The 22506-nt window shown below is 44.8% G+C and overlaps 1 protein-coding gene across 1 annotated transcript; it reads right to left on the bottom strand.

Moving 5' to 3' along the window:
- Nucleotides 1-2494: 2494 nt before the first annotated feature.
- On the bottom strand, nucleotides 2495-6492 carry LOC119329212 (nudix hydrolase 2-like). Its single transcript, XM_037602216.1, has 9 exons — nucleotides 6075-6492; nucleotides 5200-5429; nucleotides 4632-4697; nucleotides 4158-4295; nucleotides 3942-4019; nucleotides 3795-3845; nucleotides 3671-3705; nucleotides 3150-3258; nucleotides 2495-3003 (listed from the first exon to the last, which is right to left on the bottom strand). The coding sequence occupies exons 1-9, from the start codon at nucleotides 6235-6237 to the stop codon at nucleotides 2779-2781; spliced, it is 1095 nt and encodes a 364-aa protein (XP_037458113.1). The 5' UTR covers nucleotides 6238-6492; the 3' UTR covers nucleotides 2495-2778.
- Nucleotides 6493-22506: the final 16014 nt, after the last annotated feature.

The raw sequence follows: 22506 nt of genomic DNA, 5'->3' as shown, positions 1-22506 counted from the left end.
TTCTTCTATTTCTTTTTTTTGTTCTTTGTTAGTCTTGTTTTTTGGTTTTATATTTTCTTTTCTTTTTTTTTATTTGTAGTTTCTTTTATTTTTAGTTTTATAGAAAATACCACTAGTGGCTAAATTTGTATTTATCAACAAACTACTGTGAGATTAATTCTTAACCCATAATAAAATAGTTTTAGCATTTTATAAATTCAATAGGCATTTGTTTAATTGTTTTCATTACTGTTTTAATTGTTTTAGAGCCTTTAAACATTTTATCAAAGTTTGGTTTCTCCACCATAATTACTTACGATTTATTTGACACAACCCGAACATTTTAGTTTTGCTATTTAAAAATTTTACTATTTGCCTATATTTCGAATTTGACTTTGAATCGGTTTCGAACTAACGCGAGATTAGCAATAGTAATCGAGGTGACGTGGCATCACTAGCAGAGGTTTACTGTAGCTTGATTATCCGGGCGTCACAACTGTTCTCAAACTTTTTTAACAAAATTGCAGAAAGCTTGGTTGTTGCCAGTTGAATAAATGTTATGTTGTCAAAGAGGATTCAAGTTTCATCTTTTCTGTAGGTAGTACTCATTCAACAAAATTTGATCGACTCCTTGCTGAAATTTATTTTAGTACTAATGCATAACCAAGCCCATATCTAACTTGAGCAGCTCAAGAAGGAGGTACTAAAAGCATGTAGGTGCACTGACATTTTACGCATGTTCATATTTATTTCTGTTATAACTTTTATTCCAATATGGTTTGTCTTTCTTCTTACGCATGCTATTACTTGCTATATTAATTATGTTGTCTGTACCGGGAGTTCTACTTTTCTGTCTGTGATGCAGGCGGTTCCCGATTGGTTAACATTTCAGTTTGGACCTTATTTAATTCATGCGAGTCTAACGACACCCCTTTCAATGCTGGTTCATTTTGGTAATGCTTTTCATGTATCAAATGGAATTGATGGTCTGCCACGTTGTTACATACAACTTTCAGTATGGTTATTCTCTAACAAAAGAAGAAAACAAAAATGAAATATATGATTACTATATATCTCCACGTTGCATGTATGTTAGTCTGTAGAATACCGTTAATTGATATTTCAAAATTATAATCTTTGACAACACTTTTGTCCCATAAATGTGATGCGCTCCACAAGAAATGACCAAGTGCATTAGAGTCACTTATATCTTCTTTGTTTCCAAACATAGCGGCCCTTCGTAGAGGCATGTGAAGATGTCATTTATGCACCATATATACAATCTAATGATTATTTCTTTGGCGGTATTGATTAGTTCTATTTACTATCTAAATAGTTTTGTATGTTGTTATACAAGCCAATTTGTATGTGTGAACCTTTCTTTTACCGTTCTTGATATTACTGAATAATGTACAATTATATTTATGCAATTTAATATGTTTCATGTGATCTTATATTTACAGAAAATCCTCACACTTCATTATACAAATAGATGGGCGCAGCAACGCGCGCCATCAATGATCTAGTGTGTTGAATGATGGGACTCCACACAGGCGCTAGGATAAAAAAAAATCTTTTTTTATTATTGTTGAAGTGCCTGTTTAGGCGCCTTGCATTGAACATGCCCTTATGTTGCCACATTATTTTTGCCACACTTGCCTAACTTGATTACTCAAATTGTAGCCACACTTTGGTTTGACTAAGAGAATCTTATCACATTTTTTGTGTCTATGACATGCGAGGTTCACTGCTCATAAAGCTTTAGATGTGGTAAAAACCCACCTAACTTAATCAAACTTGTCTACGGTGAGGTGTGTCAAAGTGTGGCAATATGTGGCTAAAAACTAAACAGGCCTTGAGATTCTCACCTGATTTTAGGCTGGCTGACATGTGGACCAAAATCAGCTGGACCGAAGTGGGGAAAAAAACACAACACCAGTCAAGATTTTACCTATTCCATAGCAAAAAAAAAATGACCGTAGGCTGCCGAGGATTGCTACGATCTACCTATTCTGCAGTTTGGACGTGAAAATGAGTGAAAAATGGAGGAGATTGGAGATTAGACCGAAAAGCCCATCTTCGGCTTAGACGAGGCCGACGGAGCCATAGTTTTGATTTTTTGGCATTACGTGGTATAGTTTTCGATTTTGCTATAAAAGACGTGATAGTTTCAAAAAAAATCCAATACAAAGATATACTACAAACATATGTTAAGTAGCGAACTAATTTATGATTGGATGGTTAGAGGGACTGTGGTATCCCCAACCCTCCAGGGATATGCCGGCTCAGTCTTTTGGAAATGCTCATAGGGGTAGGGTGTGCGTGTGTGCATTTTTAGGTGTGAGTGTATGCACGTATATATGAGCGTTTCCGTCTGTACTGTGTTAAAAAAACATAAGTTATGTAAATATCCAAACGCAGGTACGTAACACAACAACGGTATCTCACATTGACATGTCAAAAAAGGGCTAACACGGCAACGGTGTCTTACACAGACGCTGCAGCACAACAAAGGGAAACAAAAACCAAAACCAAAACAAAAAATCTTTGATATGTTCCATTATTTGTACGCTCGTCGATACAAATTTAACAACACGCGCAACGCAATAATATCTTCCTTTTTGATGTCCGAGTACAACAACTTCCGTTGCACTTCTGCTAGGTTATATCTCTTTCTGAATCGATATAATGGTAGGGGGCAGGCATCATACTGTCAAAATCAGGCGTACAAGCTACCAATCGAACAGCAGAGTAATTGGGTACGAGTGCTTCGACCCTTTCCTAACTCTGACTGAAATTTCAGCTATCTTTTTGTGTATTGATGATGGGTCCTGAGGCTTTCTCCAGGTCCCTCCTGTTCATGTAAAACAAGGACTGTTTCTCTGAGAACGCCGATTTTATGCTGATTGGTGAAAATCCTGCGTATTCCTTGTCGGTCTTAGCCAGGCCAACCTCGAGAATATACTTCACCAGTTCATGTTTCTGGACGAATGGTTGTGCCGCAAATTCCTCCACCGGCATCCACTGCATTTGAGAAGCGAAGCATCAACAGAGTGTTTACACAGAAGTACTACTAGTTGAGAAGATACTGAAATAAACCAATAGAAGATGTCTCCTTTTCTGAGCGCGGCATTAAACAACATGATGCTGAAAATGCAGATCTGAATCACCTGAGCATCCTCGATTTCAGACTCTTGCTTAGTAATGTCGAAGGAATGTGGCCTTAGGATGCACACAAAAAATAGATCTGATTTTTCAAAATAAGCTTTGTGGCTCTGCCTGCACATTGGTTACCCACATGAGGAGACAACAGTTAGTTCACACTTAAAGCTAAACATATAGTTCTTGCCAAAAAACTGTAGAGCCATTGAAATAGATCAAAAGAAAAGGTTTCACTGTTTAATTTCCATTTACCGTTTGCTCTGATACTACGTGTTCCATTTTTATTTTTGCCTATATTATTCTTGCTAGCAGAAGGTTATGGAGTTTCGTGTCAGCAGATCTCAGTAACCTCCTTATCATCTCACACACATATTTTGCATGCTGTACCAGAAGCCAGCTTAGGTGTCATATAAATGTATATTAACTGCTAAGTTGGTATCAGATTGACTTTCACAAGTTTCCTGATAATACTATGGATCTTCAAGAGATGGGGGAACAAAAAAAAAAGAACATGAGGTTCAGTCATTACCTGAAGGCAAGTACCTCGACGAATTCTGCATCAACCTAATACATCATCCAGGAAGAAAAAGAAGAGTATGAGTAGCTATAATAGTATTCTGTCAGGATTAGTTTACCCATATGCTAGTACATACCCCTGTCTCTTCTTTCACTTCTCTTACAACTCCAATGTTAATATCTTCTCCCTACATGTATCAAGATCTTTACGATTGTAACGAGAGAAGGTGGTAAAGAAAGATCTATGAACAACATCTCTACATGTCCAGAGCAGAATATTTTACTGGTTCAACAACTCCAGTTGGAAATTTCCATATACCAGAGCCCTTAAGTACACCGCTTTTTTCCTGGACAACCAATACCTGCAAAAAGTATTGAGTCTTAGCGATGACACAAGATACATAATTTACCTATAAAGTCAATTTTAAAAGGCTAGATAGGTAGCAACACAGCATGATTATCTGAATCCTTTAAATAGTGCTTTCATAGTCATTTGGTACCTCTCTTTTGTCATTCATTACAAAAGCTCCAACGCCCACACGATGAGTAGCATTTACAGGCAATGTATGAGGCGTGTTCGGGAGCCAGTACGCAAGCATTAGGTAAGTTTCTTCTGCATGATGGTACCAGAATCCTTCCTAAACCAAAATGAAGCAAAAGCGATTCAGAGCTACTTCAAACAGCTTCTTGTACATAAACCTTGCCTGGGATTTTATATAGTAAGAGAAGGATACTCTTTTATCATTTCTTTAAAGAAGGAAAAAGGAAAGACTGCGTTCAGACAGAGTTATAAATTAATACCAACTGATATCAAAACCTAGAAAAGTTGTTATTTCCAGTTAACAAGTACTACACGATTCTACTAAGTATTTCAATCCAGAAATAATAGTTTAGTGACAAGTTAAACTAAGAATACAGAGTCATCTGACTAGTTGTGCTACCAAAGAAATCTGGAAATATGTGAGTTTAGCTACCTCTACAGCTGATTGGATAAGGTTGGCAAGGCTGATTGGCAATTTTATCCACACACCTCTTTTTCCCTACAATGAGATCACAAAATTTGAAATAGAATCAGTGGAAACATCCTACAGAAAATTGAGCAGCTATGCAATCTAAGTTGTAACGTCATCTCCTTGACGTAGCCATGATTAATTAAATCTGATATTAGCATCCACATACACTAATCTTTACCTATCTATGACATGTCTTAGGTACAATTACTGATTTATTAATCATAATACAAATTGAATGGGACAATGTTCTAAAAAAAGGAGTCTTCCCTTGTTGAAATAATTTGATCTAGGCCTTCTTAGGGAGTGCATTATGCAGCTGAAAACACTTAACACTAGTTATACCTTATAAAGACCTTTGCGATCACATTTGTATATCAAACACCTTGTAGGATATGATTCATATCAAATATTAATCTATGCATTTAGGATATTTATGCTGCGCAACACAATATACACATGCATCATATAGTATGATGTCATTTTTAACAAGTCAAATTTCTACAAAATTCCCCATGGCCGATGAAACTACCTGCTCCCTCCATTTCGACAACAAAGATTTCAAGGAAGCTGAAAAAACTTGTGGATCCATTGGGGTGGTCATCTCAATAATGACACCTTCATGTTTGTCATTCACGAATGGTAGCAGCTCCACATCTCTTCCATTCGTGGTCATTGCCGATTCGGCGTCCACCTTTGTCGAATATATGGAAGCCGACATGGTTCTGCTCACCAGCCCACTTCTGTGTCTTCCACCCGCACCTAGTAGATTCGAGCAAGCAAATGTATGGACTGTCATCACGTAGATTACACATTTATAGGATTAAATGTAGGCAAAGCTGCACTAGATATGCGATGTGAAGAATGATTCAGCTCTGTACTCCATAACTGTAGAATGGCCGGTAAATTGACAAAAGGGAAAGTGGTATAGCAGGAGTCGTGGTGCCACTCATGATTAAGTGAGAAAGTATCCGGTGGAAACCACCATATTATAGTGAAAACTCCGTGGAAATTATGTCTAAAAGCCTTTGAAAACTGTGTCCATCACCATCCCCTTTCTTTCCCTGTCAGGGCCATCTCGTTTACTGGTCGCATACATGGTCGTTTCCTTGGCCTACGTTCACGATCCGGTCTCCCAGCATCTGGGAGTGGGACGCTCCACGTCTGTCCACCCCTACCACACCTATTTCACTGGCGGCAGTTTTTACCGGATCACCAGAAACATCCCACGCGAGAGGCGAGCGCCGCTAGAATGAGAAAATCCAAGAGAGCACACCGCCATGATCCCAGATCGATCCGCACGTCGTCTACTGAGAGCTAAGCGAGCGACCACCAGCCGAGCCGAGACAGCACGGGCCGGGGGCGGTGGTGGATCGAGCGGGCGGGGCAGAGTAGCGGAGAACGCACCTCCGAGTCCGAGGAAGAGAGCGCTGCGACGGTGGCGAGGCGGCGCGGAGCAGACGGGGAGTCTGGGCGGCGCTGCGGAGAGGGCTAGGCCGCGGCGGCGGCGGAGGAGGCGGAGCAGAGGCGCCCGCGTGGTGAGGGGGGTGGAGAGCGAGTGGGCGGCCATCTGACGCGGCGCACCCCTGCGCTCCTTTTATTACTGCGGGGACCCGGGCGCCAACGATGATGCTCGCTGCTCGGCTAGCTAGTTGTGCAGGGCCGAGGTGGGGTGGCGTCGTCACTGGGGTGGCATCGGCACACGGTGCGGCCTTGTCGCGTGGGCGCGTGTGGTGCGGGACGGGACGGGACGGGCAATGATCCCGCTGCTTTTCACTTGCGTCGGCTTGCTGGGTGGGAACGGCCGAGCAGGCGGCGGCTAGGCCGGAATGGATTGCGGCGATGGGGATTTGGCCGGATTCGCTCCCAGAGCGAGAGCTGTCGCGCTCCGGCAGGGGTGGGCGTGGATTGGAGTGGCCGCGGCGGCGTTTCAAGGTGAGGTGGGTTCCACTGTTTTGAGTGAAAATGCGCCTAAACCCATTCAACTCATCAATGCATTGCATATTTCATCTAGTTCTGCAAAAACAGACAAAAAAAAACTAACATATGCATGTTGTTTGGTTGTCCGCATTGTATCGGTGTTTATTTCCCGCATATGTACATCTGGGACGAGCAGATGCAAACCACAGTTGTTTGGATGTGTTAGGATGACAATTGGTAGGGTATGGGGCGGTAGAGCAATGTCATACCCATGTCCGTGCAGTCAATGGATACAAAATTCTGCCCGTGCCTATACTCTTGGGTATGAAAATTTACCCATGCCCATACCCACCCGACAGGTACCCAACGGGTAGATCAAACAGTACACAAGTTATTCGTAATTTTACGTTCATCCATAGCACATTTGACACAAAAACATCTATCTCAACTCAATAACAGATAGATGAGTACATGACAATTATCTAAACTGAAATTGGCAATTGGTGACAACTTTTAACATAGATTGACAAGCTCATGACACATTTCATCAAATAACATCTACACATAACGGATAAAATATTCGGAGCACCCATCAGCTAACATAAACGGCAGCTAGCACAAACAACAACTAGCACAAACTAGCATATATTGAAGCTCCACGGATAAGGTCCACAAGTAGTATAAACAGGTAGGGTGTTGAGGGATGGCCCTCGGGCAGACAATGGAAGCCAGATCCTTTTCAAAACATCGGGGCAAGCTAGGCCCCTCAATCCGGCTTGCCAACCCGCCGGCTTCCCAGCACGAGCCGGCTGGGTGAAGCGACCCGGCCCGGCCTGCTCGCACATGCCGGCCATCCTCAAGAAGTCAACCCCCAGCGGCAAGCAAGTGTGGCTACAGTGTGTCCCCCTTTATGTCAGCCACGGCGGGCACGACAACGGCGCACCCCACGCCCCCGCCCGGGGCGGGCGGTGTCCTGAAGGCGCAACCCTATAGCGGGGCAGCGCTGACCGTCCCATGACGCCTGGCGTGGCGTGCCACAGTACCCAGCAGCCGGCCATACCCGCGCCCGATGGACTCGACGAGACCCACACCCGATGGACCCGGCAGGCCCGGCGGCCCCCACTGCCAGCTCCCAGACACTGACACCAGGGCCCCGCTCTCGTGTAATATTACCATTATAGCCCTAGGGGGCAGCCTATAAGACCCCCTCCCTAGTGCCCTGATGACCCACAAGTGTAGGGGATCTATCGTAATCCTTTCGATAAGTAAGAGTGTCGAACCCAACGAGGAGCAGAAGAAAATGGTAAGCGGTTTCTAGCAAGGTATTCTCTGCAAGTACTGAAACAAGTGGTAACAGATAGTTTTGTGATAGGATAATTTGTAACGAGCAACAAGTAACAAAAGTAAATAAAGTGCAGCAAGGTGCCCCAATCCTTTTTGTAGCAAAGGACAAGCCTGGGCAAACTCTTATATAGAGAAATGCGCTCCCGAGGACACATGGGAATATCGTCAAACTAGTTTTCATCACGTTTGTATGATTCGTGTTCGGTACTTTGATAATTTGGTATGTGGGTGGACCGGTGCTTGGGTACTGTCCTTATTTGGACAAGCATCCCACTTATGATTAACCTCTATTGCAAGCATCCGCAACTACAACAAAAGTATTAAGGTAAACCTAACCATAGCATGAAACATATGGATCCAAATCAGCCCCTTACGAAGCAACGCATAAACTAGGGTTTAAGCTTCTGTCACTCTAGCAACCCATCATCTACTTATTACTTCCCAATGCCTTCCTCTAGGCCCAAATAATGGTGAAGTGTCATGTAGTCGACGTTCACATAACACCACTAGAGGAGAGACAACATACATCTCATCAAAATATCGAACGAATACCAAATTCACATGACTACTAATAGCAAGACTTCTCACATGTCCTCAGGAACAAACGTAACTACTCACAAAGCATATTCATGTTCATAATCAGAGGGGTATTAATATGCATATAGGATCTGAACATATGATCTTCCACCAAATAAACCAACTAGCATCAACTACAAGGAGTAATTAACACTACTAGCAACCTACTAGCACCAATCTCGGACTTGAAGACAAGAATTGGATACAAGAGATGAATTAGGGTTTTGAGAGGAGATGGTGCTGATGAAGATGTTGATGAAGATGTTGATGGAGATTGCCCTCTCCCGATGAGAGGAGCGTTGGTGATGACGATGGCGATGATTTCCCCCTTCCAGAAGGAAGTTTCCCCGGCAGAACAGCTCTGCCGGAGCCCTAGATTGGATCCGCCAGGGTTCCGCCTCATGGCGGCGGAGTTTCGTCCGAGAAGATGGCTTATGATTTTTTTCTCATCGAAAGACTTCATATAGCAGAAGATGGACATCGGAGGGCCACCAGGGGGCCCACGAGGTAGGGGGCGCGCCCCCACCCTCATGGACAGGGTGTGCCCCCCCTGGTGAACTTCTTGCGCTCAGTATTTTTTTATATATTCTGAAAACGTCTTCCGTGACGTTTCAGGACTTTTGGAGCTGTGCAGAATAGGTCTCTAATATTTGCTCCTTTTCCAGCCCAGAATCCCAGCTGCCGGCATTCTCCCTCTTTATGTAAACCTTATAAAATAAGAGAGAATAGGCATAAGTATTGTGACATAATGTGTAATAACAACCCATAATGCAATAAATATCGATATAAAAGCATGATGCAAAATGGACGTATCAACTCCCCCAAGCTTAGACCTCGCTTGTCCTCAAGCGAAAGCCGAAATCGAAAAATATGTCCACATGTTTAGAGATAGAGGTGTCGATAAAAATAAAATATGGACATGAGGGCATCATGATCATTCTTAGAATAGAAACTTATATAATTCTTGTCATATGATTTCTTATGCTAGAGTAATAATTCAATCACAATTTGAAGTATGAATCGTAAACTTCATTGAAAACTAACAAACTATAATCTCAGTCATTGGAGCAATTGCAATTTATCATAACATAGGAAAGAGTCAATATATAAGCGCTTTTTAGCAAGTCCACATACTCAACTATCATATAGTCTTTCACAATTGCTGACACTCACGCAATACTTATGGGTATGGAGTTTTAATCGGACACAGAGAAAGATAGGGGCTTATAGTTTTGCCTCCCAACGTTTTACCTCAAGGGTAATGTCAACAATAATAGTTCATGAAAACTCACATCCAATTAGCCATATATACCAGGATCTTTCCAACATACTGTGCTTGCCAAAGGATAAAATGTAAAAAGGAAGGGTGAAGATCACCATGACTCTTATGCAAGGTAGGAGATAAAAGTAAAAGATAGGCCCTTTGCAGAGGGAAGCAGAGGATGTCATGCGCTTTTATGGTTGGATGCACAGAATCTTAATGTGAAAGAATGTCACTTTATATTGCCACTTGTGATATGGACCTTTATTATGCAGTCTGTTGCTTTTATTTCTTCCATATCACACGATCGTATAAAGCTTATTTTCTCCCACACTAATAAGTCATACATATTTAGAGAGCAATTTTTATTACTTGCACTGATGACAACTTACTTGGAGGATCTTACTCAATCCATAGGTAGGTATGGTGGACTCTCATGGCATAACTGGTTTAAGGGTATTTGGAAGCACAAGTAGTATCTCTACTTGGTGCGATGAATTTGGCTAGCATGAGGGGGAAAGGCAAGCTCAACCATGTAGGATGATACATGACAATATAATTTATCTCAGATGCAAGAAAACATAACCCATTACGTTGTCTTCCTTGTCCAACGTCAACTCTTTAGCATGTCATATTTTAATGAGTGCTCACAATCGTAAAAGATGTCCAAGATAGTATATTTATATGTGAAGACCTCTCTTTCTTTATTACTTCCTATTAATTGCAACGATGACCAAAACTATGTTTGCCAACTCTCAACAACTTTTATTCATCATACTTTTTCTATGTGAGCTCATTACTCTCCATAAGATCCATATGATCTCTTTGTTTCTTTTTATTTCTTTCCCTTTTCTTTTATTCCCTTAGGATCATGGCAAAATAATCAAACCCTTGACTCAACACCAATCTTTATTATATAGCTCACGTACTCGATTACATAGAGGAACTATAAAGCAAAACTCACAACTAGATCATACTAAGAACTTTTATTCTAGTAGATCAAGATATTACCAAAAGGATCGAACTAAGAAAAACGGTAAAGATAAAAGTGATGGTGATACGATACCGGGGCACTCCCCCAAGCTTGGCAGTTGCCAAGGGGAGTGCCCATACCCATGTGATTACGTCTCCTTTGTTGGTGAAGAAGGTGGAGTTGTTGATGATGGGTAGTCGCACATCGAGCGTAGGAGGTCTTCTAAATTGCGGATAATGCCTTTGAGTGCGATGATATGCTCCTTCAACAAAATATTTTCACGTGTGAGATACTTATTTTGTATACGAGCTAACTCGATCATCTTGAAAGCTTCGATCTCAGTTGGGGTAAGGAGATTGTGATCAAGTTGAAGGATGTCTTCTGTTGCCGGAGCTTGGTCCTCCGTGGCCTTCTTGATCCCTTCGTCCTTGTTGGTCTCCATGGGTTCCTCTCTCTTCAGCTCTATCTTCATTAGCCAAGCATCGTTGCCCTCATTGTTGGAGGAGGAGGGGGACGACATGATGCTTAGCTTTGACAACCCTGGCAGAAAACAGCTCGAAACAAGAACAAGAGATTTTTGCGTGATACGGTGGTCAAAACCTCTGGGAGATTATATAATGAATTTTTACCGACCAAAATACGTGTCGTGTAAGAAAACGGAGTCCGGAGAGCACACGAGGTGCCCACGAGGTAGGGGGCGCGCCCTCCACCCTCGTGGAGGCCTCATGTCCTTCCTGGACTGCTTCTTATCTTTCTATTTTTCTAAATATTCCAAAACGGAGAAATATTGCCATAAAAAGTGTTTTGGAGTCGGTTTACTTACCGTACCACATACCTATTCCTTTTCGGAGTCTGAAACGTTCCGGAAAGTGTCCCTTATGTATTCCTCCGGGGTCACGGTTTCAATAACATTGGTTTCAACATTTATAGGATTACCTGAGATATAATGCTTGATTCTTTGACCGTTCACCACCTTCGGATTTGTGCCTTCGAAGTTGTTGATTTTTATGGCACTGGAACGATAGACCTCCTCGATAATGTAAGGACCTTCCCATTTAGAGAGAAGTTTTCCTGCAAAAAATCTTAAACGAGAGTTGTATAGCAATACATAATCACCTACATTAAACTCACGCTCTTGTATCCTTTTATCATGCCATCTTTTAACTTTTTCTTTAAACAACTTGGCATTTTCGTAGGCTTGGGTTCTCCATTCATCGAGTGAGCTAATATCAAATAACCTCTTCTCACCGGCAAGTTTAAAATCATAATTGAGCTCTTTAATAGCCCAATATGCCTTGTGTTCTAGTTCGAGAGGTAAGTGACATGCTTTTCCATAAACCATTTTATATGGAGACATACCCATAGGATTTTTATATGCAGTTCTATAGGCCCATAATGCATCATCAAGTTTCTTGGACCAATTCTTTCTAGACCTATTGACAGTCTTTTGCAAAATTAATTTGAGTTCTCTATTACTCAATTCTACTTGACCACTAGACTGAGGGTGATAAGGGGATGCAATTCTATGATTAACATCATACTTAGCAAGCATTTTACGGAAAGCACCATGAATAAAATGTGAACCACCATCAGTCATTGAATATCTAGGGACTCCAAATCTTGGAAATTAACTTCTTTAAGCATTTTAATAGAAGTGTTATGATCAGCACTACTAGTTGGAATAGCTTCTACCCACTTAGTAACGTAATCAGCAGCAACTAAAATATGTGTATATCCATTAGAGGAAGGAAAAGGTCCCATATAGTCAAAGCCCCAAACATCAAATGGTTCAATAATGAGTGAATAATTCATAGGCATTTCTTGACATCTACTAATATTACCAATTCTTTGACGTTCATCACAAGATAAGACAAACTTACGGGCATCCTTGAAGAGAGTAGGCCAATAAAAACCAGATTGCAATACCTTATGTGCAGTCCTATCTCCAGCATGGTGTCCTCCATAAGCTTCGGAGTGACACTTGCGTAGGATCTGTTCCTGTTCATGCTCAGGTACACAACGTCTAATAACACTATCTACTCCTTCTTTATAAAGATGTGGGTCATCCCAAAAGTAATGCCTCAAATCGTAGAAGAACTTTTTCTTTTGCTGGTATGTGAAACTAGGTGGTATAAACTTAGCAACAATGTAATTAGCATAATCAGCATACCATGGAGCAGTATGGGAAGCATTTATGATATTTAATTGCTCATCAGGAAAGCTCTCATCAATAGGTAGTGGGTCAAGCACATTTTCTAACCTAGACAAGTTGTCTGCAACGGGGTTCTCAGCTCCCTTTCTATCAACAATATGTAAGTAAAATTCTTGTAGCAAGAGAACCCATCTAATAAGTCTAGGTTTAGCATCTTTCTTTTCCATAAGAGATTTAATAGCAGCATGATCAGTGTGAATAGTTACTTTAGAATCAACAATATAAGGTCTGAACTTATCACAAGCAAATACAACTGCTAAGAATTCTTTTTAAGTAGTAGCATAATTTCTTTGAGCATTGTCTAGGGTTTTACTAGCATATTGAATAACATTTAATTCCTTATCAACTCTTTGCCCTAGAACAGCACCTACAACATAATCACTAGCATCACACATAATTTCAAATGGTAAATTCCAATCAGATGGCTGAACAATAGGTGCAGAGATCAATGCTTTCTTAAGTTTTTCAAATGCTTCTACACAATCATCATCAAAGACAATGGCATATCTTTTTTGAGAAATTTTTGGGAAGTCCTTAATGAACCTCCTATAAAATCCAGCGTGACCAAGGAAACTTCTTATACCTTTGATGTCCTTGGGGCATGACATCTTTTCAATAGCATCAACCTTGGCTTTATCAACTTCAATACCTCTTTCAGAAACTTTATGCCCCAAGACAATACCTTCATTAACCATAAAGTGGCACTTTTCCCAATTCAAGACAAGATTAGTTTCTTCACATCTCTGCAAAACTCGATCAAGGTTGCTCAAGCAATCATCAAAAGAAGATCCATAGAGGGAGAAATCGTCCATGAGAACCTCACAAATCTTTTCACAAAAGTCAGAGAATATAGCCATCATGCATATTTGAAAGGTAGCAGGTGCATTACATAAACAAAAAGGCATACATCTATAAGCAAAAGTACCAAAATGGCACATAAAAGTAGTCTTTGATTGATCCTTGGCTGACACAGGTATTTGAGAGAAACCAGAATAACCATCTAGAAAGCAAAAAATGTGTATGTTTGGATAATCTTTCTAGCATCTGATCGATAAAAGGTAAGGGGTAATGATCCTTTTTAGTGGCCTTATTTAATTTGCGGAAATCAATAACCATCCTATAACCTGTAATAATTCTTTGAGGAATCAATTCATCTTTATCATTAGGAACGAAAGTAACACCTCCCTTCTTAGGGACACAATGGACAGGACTTACCCACTGACTATCAGCAACGGGATAGATTATACCTGCCTCAAGGAGCTTTATTATTTCCTTTCTTACCACTTCTTTCATTTTAGGATTCAGCCGTCGTTGATGATCACGAACTGGTTTAGCATCTTCTTCCAAATTTATTTTATGTTGACATAGAGTGGGACTAATGCCCTTAAGATCATCAAGAGTATAACCAATAGCAGCACGGTGCTTCTTCAGAGTTTTCAATAATCTCTCTTCCTCATGCTCTGCAAGGTTAGCACTAATAATAATAGGATATATCTTTTTCTCATCAAGATAAGCATATTTAAGAGTATCAGGCAACGGTTTAAGCTCAAACACGGGATCACGAGGATCCCCTAGGATTTCAACAGGCAAATTGTGTTTCAGAATAGGTTCCTATTTAAAGAATACTTCATCTATTTCCCTTCTTTCATTCATAAACATATCATTTTCGTGGTCTAGCAAATATTGTTCTAAAGGATCACTAGGAGGTACGGCAATAGAAGCAAGACCAATAATTTCATCCTTACTAGGTAATTCTTCTTCACGGTGTTGTCTACTAATGTAAGTGCATCTAGTGCCACCCCTAGTTGGTTTTGGAGTATTGACGACAAACCTAGTTGAGGGACTAATGTGTTTGTGAGAATTGCAGGATAACACAGGTAGAAGTCCCTCATTGATTCGGTTTTCCTACCAGAGATGACCCCTAAAAATGTATGAAGACATTGATGTCAAAGGTGGTATATGAAGATATTCACATTGAAGACTATGAAAAGAGAAGACATCGCATGAAGCCTATGGAGCTCGAAGACTTAGATCTTTCGTGGTTCTTTTTCTTCTTTATTGAGTCATAGGAACCATCGTACTGTTAAGTGGGGTCCAAGAGAACCAGTCAGAATGACTGAAGTGATGCTTAACCAAAACCTATGTCTTCGAGTGAAGACTATGAGAGCGAATCTTGTCCAGAGTCGGACAAGTCAGCTTTGCTTGTAGCCCAAGTAAAGTTGCTGTGTGAGTTTGAAATCTGACCGTTGGAACACGTGTCAGTTCCTTAGTGACCCAGGGTCATTTCGGACAAATCAGGTCGGGTTGCCTAGTGGCTATAAATAGCCCACCCCCTGATGAAGCTATGTACCTAGGGTAGGGGCACGGACCTGTCCAAAGAGCCCTACCCAAGGACGTCCCTAGAAGAAGTCACCTTTCAATCGACTTGAAGGTATCCCACTCGACGGGTTCAAGACACTCGACCAAGAAGCTATCACTCGACCATGAAGCCAACCACTCGACTGCCAGGAGACCTAACGTCACTCTGCAGGCAAACGGTCGGCTATTAAGTAGTCTTTATGGTCATTATAGCACTTTATTAGGGGCGTTACCAGTAACGCCCAACCTTAAATGTACCTTAAACCCTGCATCACTGAGGGCAGGAGAGGGCCGGCGAACTCTATATAAGCCACCCCCTCCTCAGTATGAAGGGTTCGCACCCTTGTTATTCACACACACATAATCCAATCGACCGCCTCCGGGCACCGAGACGTAGGGCTGTTACTTCCTCCGAGAAGGGCCTGAACTCGTAATCCTCGTGTGTTTACAACTTCCTAATAGCTGAGATCTAGCCTCTCCATACACCCCCCCTACCTCACTGTCAGAGTTAGAACCACGACAGTCGGCGCCCACCTTGGGGCAGGAATCTTAGCGCCTGATTGGAGAAGTTGCGATTTTTCCGATCCCTTTGATCATGGTTTCGTTCGGAGTTTTGGTGGAGGGCCGCGAGATCCGCCTCGGCGCGCTCACGTTCATCGCCGACGACTCCGCCTGGCTTCAGGAGGCACCACTCGACATCGACGCGCTCCCCGTCCGCGGTGCGATGCATTTTCGTGCATGCATTCGTGTCGTCCTCCTGCGGCAGCCGTCGACCCAGTATCGGTCGACCCCCGTATCGTCTCCCCGCTCTGTCTCCCACCGGCGCAAGCGCTCCGGTCGGTCGAGACTTCAGAGGTGGGTGAGGCATGCCGTGGCTCGCCAGTCGGCCGCCCCACAAGTCGCGGCAATCGAGCCCGACGAATCCCTCTGTGGCCTGTTCAACCTGTCGACTAGCTCCGCGGAGACCGCGTCCGAGTGCGACAGCAGCGACCCAGCGGCTGAGGTTCTGGCGGTCGATGGAACGCACAGTCCTCTCGGTTTCCCTCGCGCTGATGGAGGCGCGGGTGGGGGCGACCTGTCGCACCCCCACGATGAGCCCGAACCTCTCACGTCATTACAGTGAGAGGAGCTTCGCCGCTGGAACATGGACGCACTCCACACTCCTATTGTCGGAGAGACCCCCGAGGCCCGGGCCTTGGAGGACGTGCGCTTGGCTAACTTGGCCGAGCGCACTCGACTGGAGAATCTCCAGCGAGCACTCGACGAGCAAGCGCGTCAGCGGGCTCCCGAGTCTAGTCGACGTCAGCTCTTCCCGCCGACGCAGGTATACCGAACCCCAGTTCAGAATTTGGCCGCCGCGGCCCGTATAGCAGAATCGATTCAGCCCTCCCAGTCGGAGGCTGGCAGGGGCTTGTTGCAGATCAGAGCGTTGCTCCGGGCGGCGGGAAACCAGAACTCCGCTGTTTCTCAGTCGCGGAATAGGATCCACAGTCGATCCATTGCAACAGATACAGTCTAGTCGGCTCACAGTCCGAGATCACCCCCGAGGCGTGAGGGACGTGGGGACCGGCATGATCGGTACAGAAGGAATGAGCAGTATGATCACCGATCCGATCGTGATGATCGATGTCGAGTGCCAACCCCTCCCCCGAGAAGCGGGTCATATGCGCCTCGACATCGAGATGACAGGCGCCCTCATAGTGTTGGGCAGAGGATTCCAGTCGACCCCAGGGACCCAGGCTTTGACGCGAGATCTATCCTCGTTCAAGGTTTGGTTGACAGAAACAGAGCCCATCGGGAAGGCCACAACAGAGATGCGCCTGCCAGCAGCAGAGTACATGTTTCGGGGCCAGAGTGTTTCAGTCGGGCCATCAGAGCCGCAGTGATTCCTCCCAACTTCAGGTTGGCGACTAGAGTCAGCAAGTTCACCAGTGATTCTAAGCCTGACACTTGGCTCGAAGATTACCGAGTGGCTGTACAGATTGGCGGTGGCAATGATGAGGTGGCCATGAAGCATTTGCCTCTCATGCTAGAGGGCTCAGCCAGAGCATGTCTAAATCAGTTGGCACCCAGCAGCATCTACACTTGGGAGGACCTCTCCCTAGTGTTTGTCACAACCTTTGAGGGAACATGCAAGCGACCCGCAGGCCTTACAGAATTGCGTTCTTGCGTACAGAAACCGAATGAAACTCTGAGGGATTACATCCAGAGGTGGATCACGTTGCATCACACAGTTGAGAATGTGCCTGACCATCAGGCAGTTTGTGCCTTTAAAGAAGGCGTTAAATACAGAGAATTGACTGAAGTTCGGTCGAACTGGAGAGATGTCTCTGAACCGGATGATGGAGATTGCCACCAAATACGCTAATGGTGAAGACGAAGACCGACTCCGGAGTGGCAAGCAGAAAGCAGTCGCCCAGGAAACCGGAGGCAATTCCAGTCGGAAACAGAAGCGGAAGGCCGAGCCAGCCGCCCCTGGGGAGGCCCTGGCCGCAACCCAGGGAAATTTCAAGGGAAAACCCAAAGGCCCCTGGAAGCCCAAGAAAGTCAAGGATCAAGATGGAAATGATGTTTTGGATCTGCCGTGTCACATCCACACCAAGAAAGATGAAGAGGGTAATTTTATTTACCCAAAGCATACCACTCGACAGTGCCGACTCCTGATCCAGCAGTTTCAGGGCAAACAATCCAAAGATAAGGAAAAAGAGTCGGACAGAGTTGAAGACAAGGAAGATAGTGACGATGGATACCCCCAAATCAATTCCACCCTGATGATTTTTGCTGATGTCGAAAGCAAAAGTCGACTGAAAGTCATTAACCGTGAGGTGAATATGGTTGCTCCGGCAACACCCAGTTATCTGAAGTGGTCTCAGACTGCCATCACATTCGACCAGTCTGATCACCCTACACACATTGCCACCCCTGGGAGGCAAGCTTTGGTGGTCGACCCAGTTGTCGAAGGCACTCAACTGACCAAAGTCCTGATGGATGGTGGCAGTGGCCTGAACATATTGTATGCTGAAACATTGAAAGGGATGGGCATTACGATGTACAGGCTCAGCGCCAGCAACATGAGTTTCCATGGAGTCATTCCTGGAAAGAAAGGCGAGTCACTCGGCCAGATTGCTCTCGAGGTGGTCTTCGGTGATTCAAAGAATTACCGCAAGGAAAAGTTGACATTTGAGGTTGTGGACTTCCAAAGTGCTTATCATGCTATTCTGGGCCGACCAGCTTATGCACGCTTCATGGCTCGACCGTGCTACATGTATCTCAAATTGAAGATGCCTGGTCCCAAAGGTGTGATCACTGTTACAGGCAATCGGAAGAAGGCAAAAGAGTGTTTTCAGAAAGGCTCAAAGATTGCTGACGCTCAGATGGCAGTTGTTGAGCTGCAAGAGTACCAGAAGACTGCTGATCCAAGTGAATTGCTACGAGCCAAGAAGCCTGCTTCAGAATCTGCTTTTCAGTCGTCCGGTGAAACTAAGCCAGTTCACATTCATCCGACCGACCCCGATGCCGCTCCGACTCACATCTCAACGACGCTCGACTCCAAATAGGAAGAAGCGCTCATCCAGTTCCTCCGTGAGAACTGGGACGTCTTCGCATGGAAGCCTTCTGACATGCCTGGAGTTCCCAGGGGGCTGGCTGAGCACCGTCTACGAGTCGACCCGAAGTTCAAGCCTGTGAAAGAACATCTTCGACGGTGCCGTCCAGAAGAGGAAAGCTATTGGCGAGGAGGTGGCTCGGCTCTTAGCAGCGGAGTTCATCCGAGAGATTTACCACTCCGAGTGGCTCGCCAATGTTGTCATGGTCCCCAAGAAGGACAAGTCACTTCGTATGTGCATTGACTTTAAACATATCAATCGGGCCTGCCCGAAAGATCATTTCCCCCTCCCCCGCATCGACTAGGTAGTCGACTCGACCGCGGGGTGTGAGCGTTTGTCTTTTCTAGATGCTTATTCAGGGTACCATCAGATCCGTCTGTATGGACCCGACAAGATCAAAACGGCTTTCATCACCCCATTCGGGTGCTTCTGTTACATCACCATGCCCTTCGGCCTCAAGAATGCTGGAGCCACGTTCATGAGGATGATTCAGAAGTGTTTGCTCACTCAGATCAGTCGGAACGTAGAAGCATACATGGATGACATTATGGTTAAGTCACGGAAAGGTTCCGACCTACTGACTGACCTCGCCGAAACCTTTGCTAACCTCAGGAGCTCAATCCATCAAAGTGCACATTCGGAGTTCCAGGTGGAAAGTTACTCGGTTTTCTCATTTCCGAACGAGGAATCGACGCCAATCCCGAGAAAGTTGGCACCATACTCCGGATGAAGCGCCCTGTGCGTGTACATGACGTCCAGAAGCTTACAGGGTGCCTGGCCGCACTAAGTCGATTCATTCCTCGTCTCGGTGAAAAGGCGTTGCCCCTTTACCGACTGATGAAGAAGTCTGACAAGTTCGAGTGGACTCCAGAAGCTGATGCAGCATTCGTAGAGCTCAAAGCTCTGCTCTCCACCCAGCCGGTGCTTGCTGCCCCAATCAGTAAAGAGCCTCTGCCGCTTTACATTGCGACCACGGGACAAGTTGTCAGTACAGTACTTACGGTCGAGCGGGAAGAAGAAGGAAAGGCCTTCAGAGTTCAGCGCCCAGTATATTATGTGTCTGAAGTTTTGACTCCTTCGAAGCAAAGATACCCCCATTACCAGAAGCTTGTATATGGGATTTACATGACCACGAAGAAGGTTGCACACTACTTCTCTGACCATTCCATTACAGTCGTCAGCGACGCTCCACTGTCAGAGATTTTGCACAACAGAGATGCAACTGGTCGAGTGGCGAAGTGGGCAATTGAACTCCTCCCCCTAGATATCAAGTTTGAAGCAAAGAAGGCTATCAAGTCCCAAGCAATTGCAGATTTCGTCGCCGAGTGGATTGAACAGCAGCTTCCGACTCAAGTTCACTCGGAGCACTGGACCATGTTCTTCGATGGATCTAAGATGCTGAATGGTTCCGGTGCTGGGGTAGTCTTGGTCTCCCCTGAGGAGATAAGCTCAGATATGTTCTCTAGATCCACTTCGATTCCTCCAATAATGAAGCAGAATATGAAGCACTCTTGTATGGGTTGCGCATGGCCATTTCACTCGGCGTCCGGCGCCTCCTGGTCTATGGCGACTCGGATTTTGTGGTTAATCAGATGATGAAGGAGTGGGACGTCAGAAGCCCAGCTATGACTGGCTACTGCAACGCAGTAAGAAAGCTAGAAAAGAAATTCGAGGGGTTAGAGCTTCATCACATCCCCCGACTGAAAAATCAAGCAGCTGATGATCTGGCAAAGATAGGCTCCAAGAGAGAAGCCATTCCCAGCAATGTGTTTTTGGAGCGCATCCGCTCGCCGTTAGTCCAGGAGGATCCTTTTACAGAAGAAGCCCCGCAACCGAAAAGTGCCACAGATCCGACTGAAGTCGAAATTCCTGCTGTGGTTGACCTAGTCATGGAGGTCTTGGCAATCACTCCCGACTGGAAGGTACCATACATCGCATATATCTTGAGGAAAGAACTCTCGGAGGACAAGGAAGAGGCTCAACAGATCGTCCGTCGATCCAAGGCCTTCACAGTCATAAAGGGACAATTGTATAGGGAAGGCGCGACTGGAATCGGTCAGAAGTGCATAACACCAGAAGAGGGTCAGATAATCCTTGATGATATCCACTTGGGGACCTGTGGTCACCATGCGTCCTCTCGGACCATTGTGGCTAAAGCATACCGAGCGGGATTTTACTGGCCAAGAGCAAATGAGATGGCGAAAGAGATAGTCGACAAGTGTGGAGGCTGCCAGTTCTACTCCACCATGTCACACAAGCCTGCGTCAGCCCTGAAGACCATTCCACTCGTCTGGCCCTTTGCTGTCTGGGGACTGGACATGGTTGGCCCACTGAGAATGGGCAGGAGCGGATTCACGCACGTGCTTGTGGCAGTCGACAAGTTCACCAAATGGATTGAAGCCAAGCCTATCAAAAATCTTGATGCCAGCACTGCTATCGGTTTCATCAGAGAGTTGATATTCAGATATGGGGTCCCGCATAGCATCATCACTGACAATGGGTCAAACTTCGATTCAGACAAGTTCAGAGCTTTTTGCGCCTCTCAAGGCACATGAGTCGACTACGCGTCAGTCGTGCATCCTCAGTCGAATGGACAAGCTGAAAGAGCAAATGGTCTGATTCTCAAAGGACTGAAGCCTCGACTGATGCGTGATCTCAAGCACGCAGCAGGCGCTTGGGTCGACAAACTTCCGCCAGTTTTGTGGGGGCTGAGGACCACCCCGAATCGGTCGACCGAAAGAACGCCATTCTTTCTGGTTTACGGAGCCGAAGCCGTCCTGCCGAGTGATCTACTTCACAACGCCCCCAGAGTCGAGCTTTATAACGAAGACGAAGCAGAGCAAGCCCGGCAAGACGCAGTCGACCTCCTAGAGGAGGAAAGGGAAATGGCTATGATCAGATCGACCGTCTATCAGCAAGACTTGCGTCGATTCCATGCCAGAAACATGAAGAGCCGAGCCTTCCAGGAAGGAGATTTGGTCCTCCGAGTGGATCAACAGAAACCACACAAACTTGCTCCTACTTGGGAAGGCCCCTTCATCGTCACCAGAGTCCTCCACAATGGAGCGTATCGCCTCTACAATGTTGATCGCCAGATCAACGAGCCACGAGCTTGGAATGCGGAGCTGCTCCGCCCCTTTCACACTTGAGTTCTCCCTTGGACGAGATGTAATAAGAAAAAAATTCTGCAGTTCATTTTTACCAAAGACAAGAGTGTCCCAATAATTGCTGTCACTCTTGTTTGCATACGAAATCCCCCAGTGGGTGACTTAGCTGCGAATCCGTTTCGCCTAAGTTTGAAAAATCCTACCGAGTGGAGAGCAATCCTCCCACTCGGGGGCTTAGCTGCAGTCCAGTACTCGCCTAAGTTCTCCCACCTAGAGACTTAGCTACAGTCAGGCACTCGCCTAAGTTTGAAAAATCCTACCAAGTGGAGAGCAAACCTCCCACTCGGGGGCTTAGCTGCAGCCCCGCGCTCGCCTAAGTGTTTAAAAACCCTATCAAGTGAGAGAAAACCTCCCACTCGGGGGCTTAGCTGCAGTCCAGTACTCGCCTAAGTTCTCTCACTTAGAGACTTAGCTGCAGTCAGG

Source organism: Triticum dicoccoides, chromosome 7A (genome assembly GCF_002162155.2).
Source record: "Triticum dicoccoides isolate Atlit2015 ecotype Zavitan chromosome 7A, WEW_v2.0, whole genome shotgun sequence".
Lineage (NCBI taxonomy): Eukaryota > Viridiplantae > Streptophyta > Magnoliopsida > Poales > Poaceae > Triticum > Triticum dicoccoides.
Note: the sequence above shows the minus strand (reverse complement) of the source record. Positions and strands in the feature narration are given on the sequence as shown.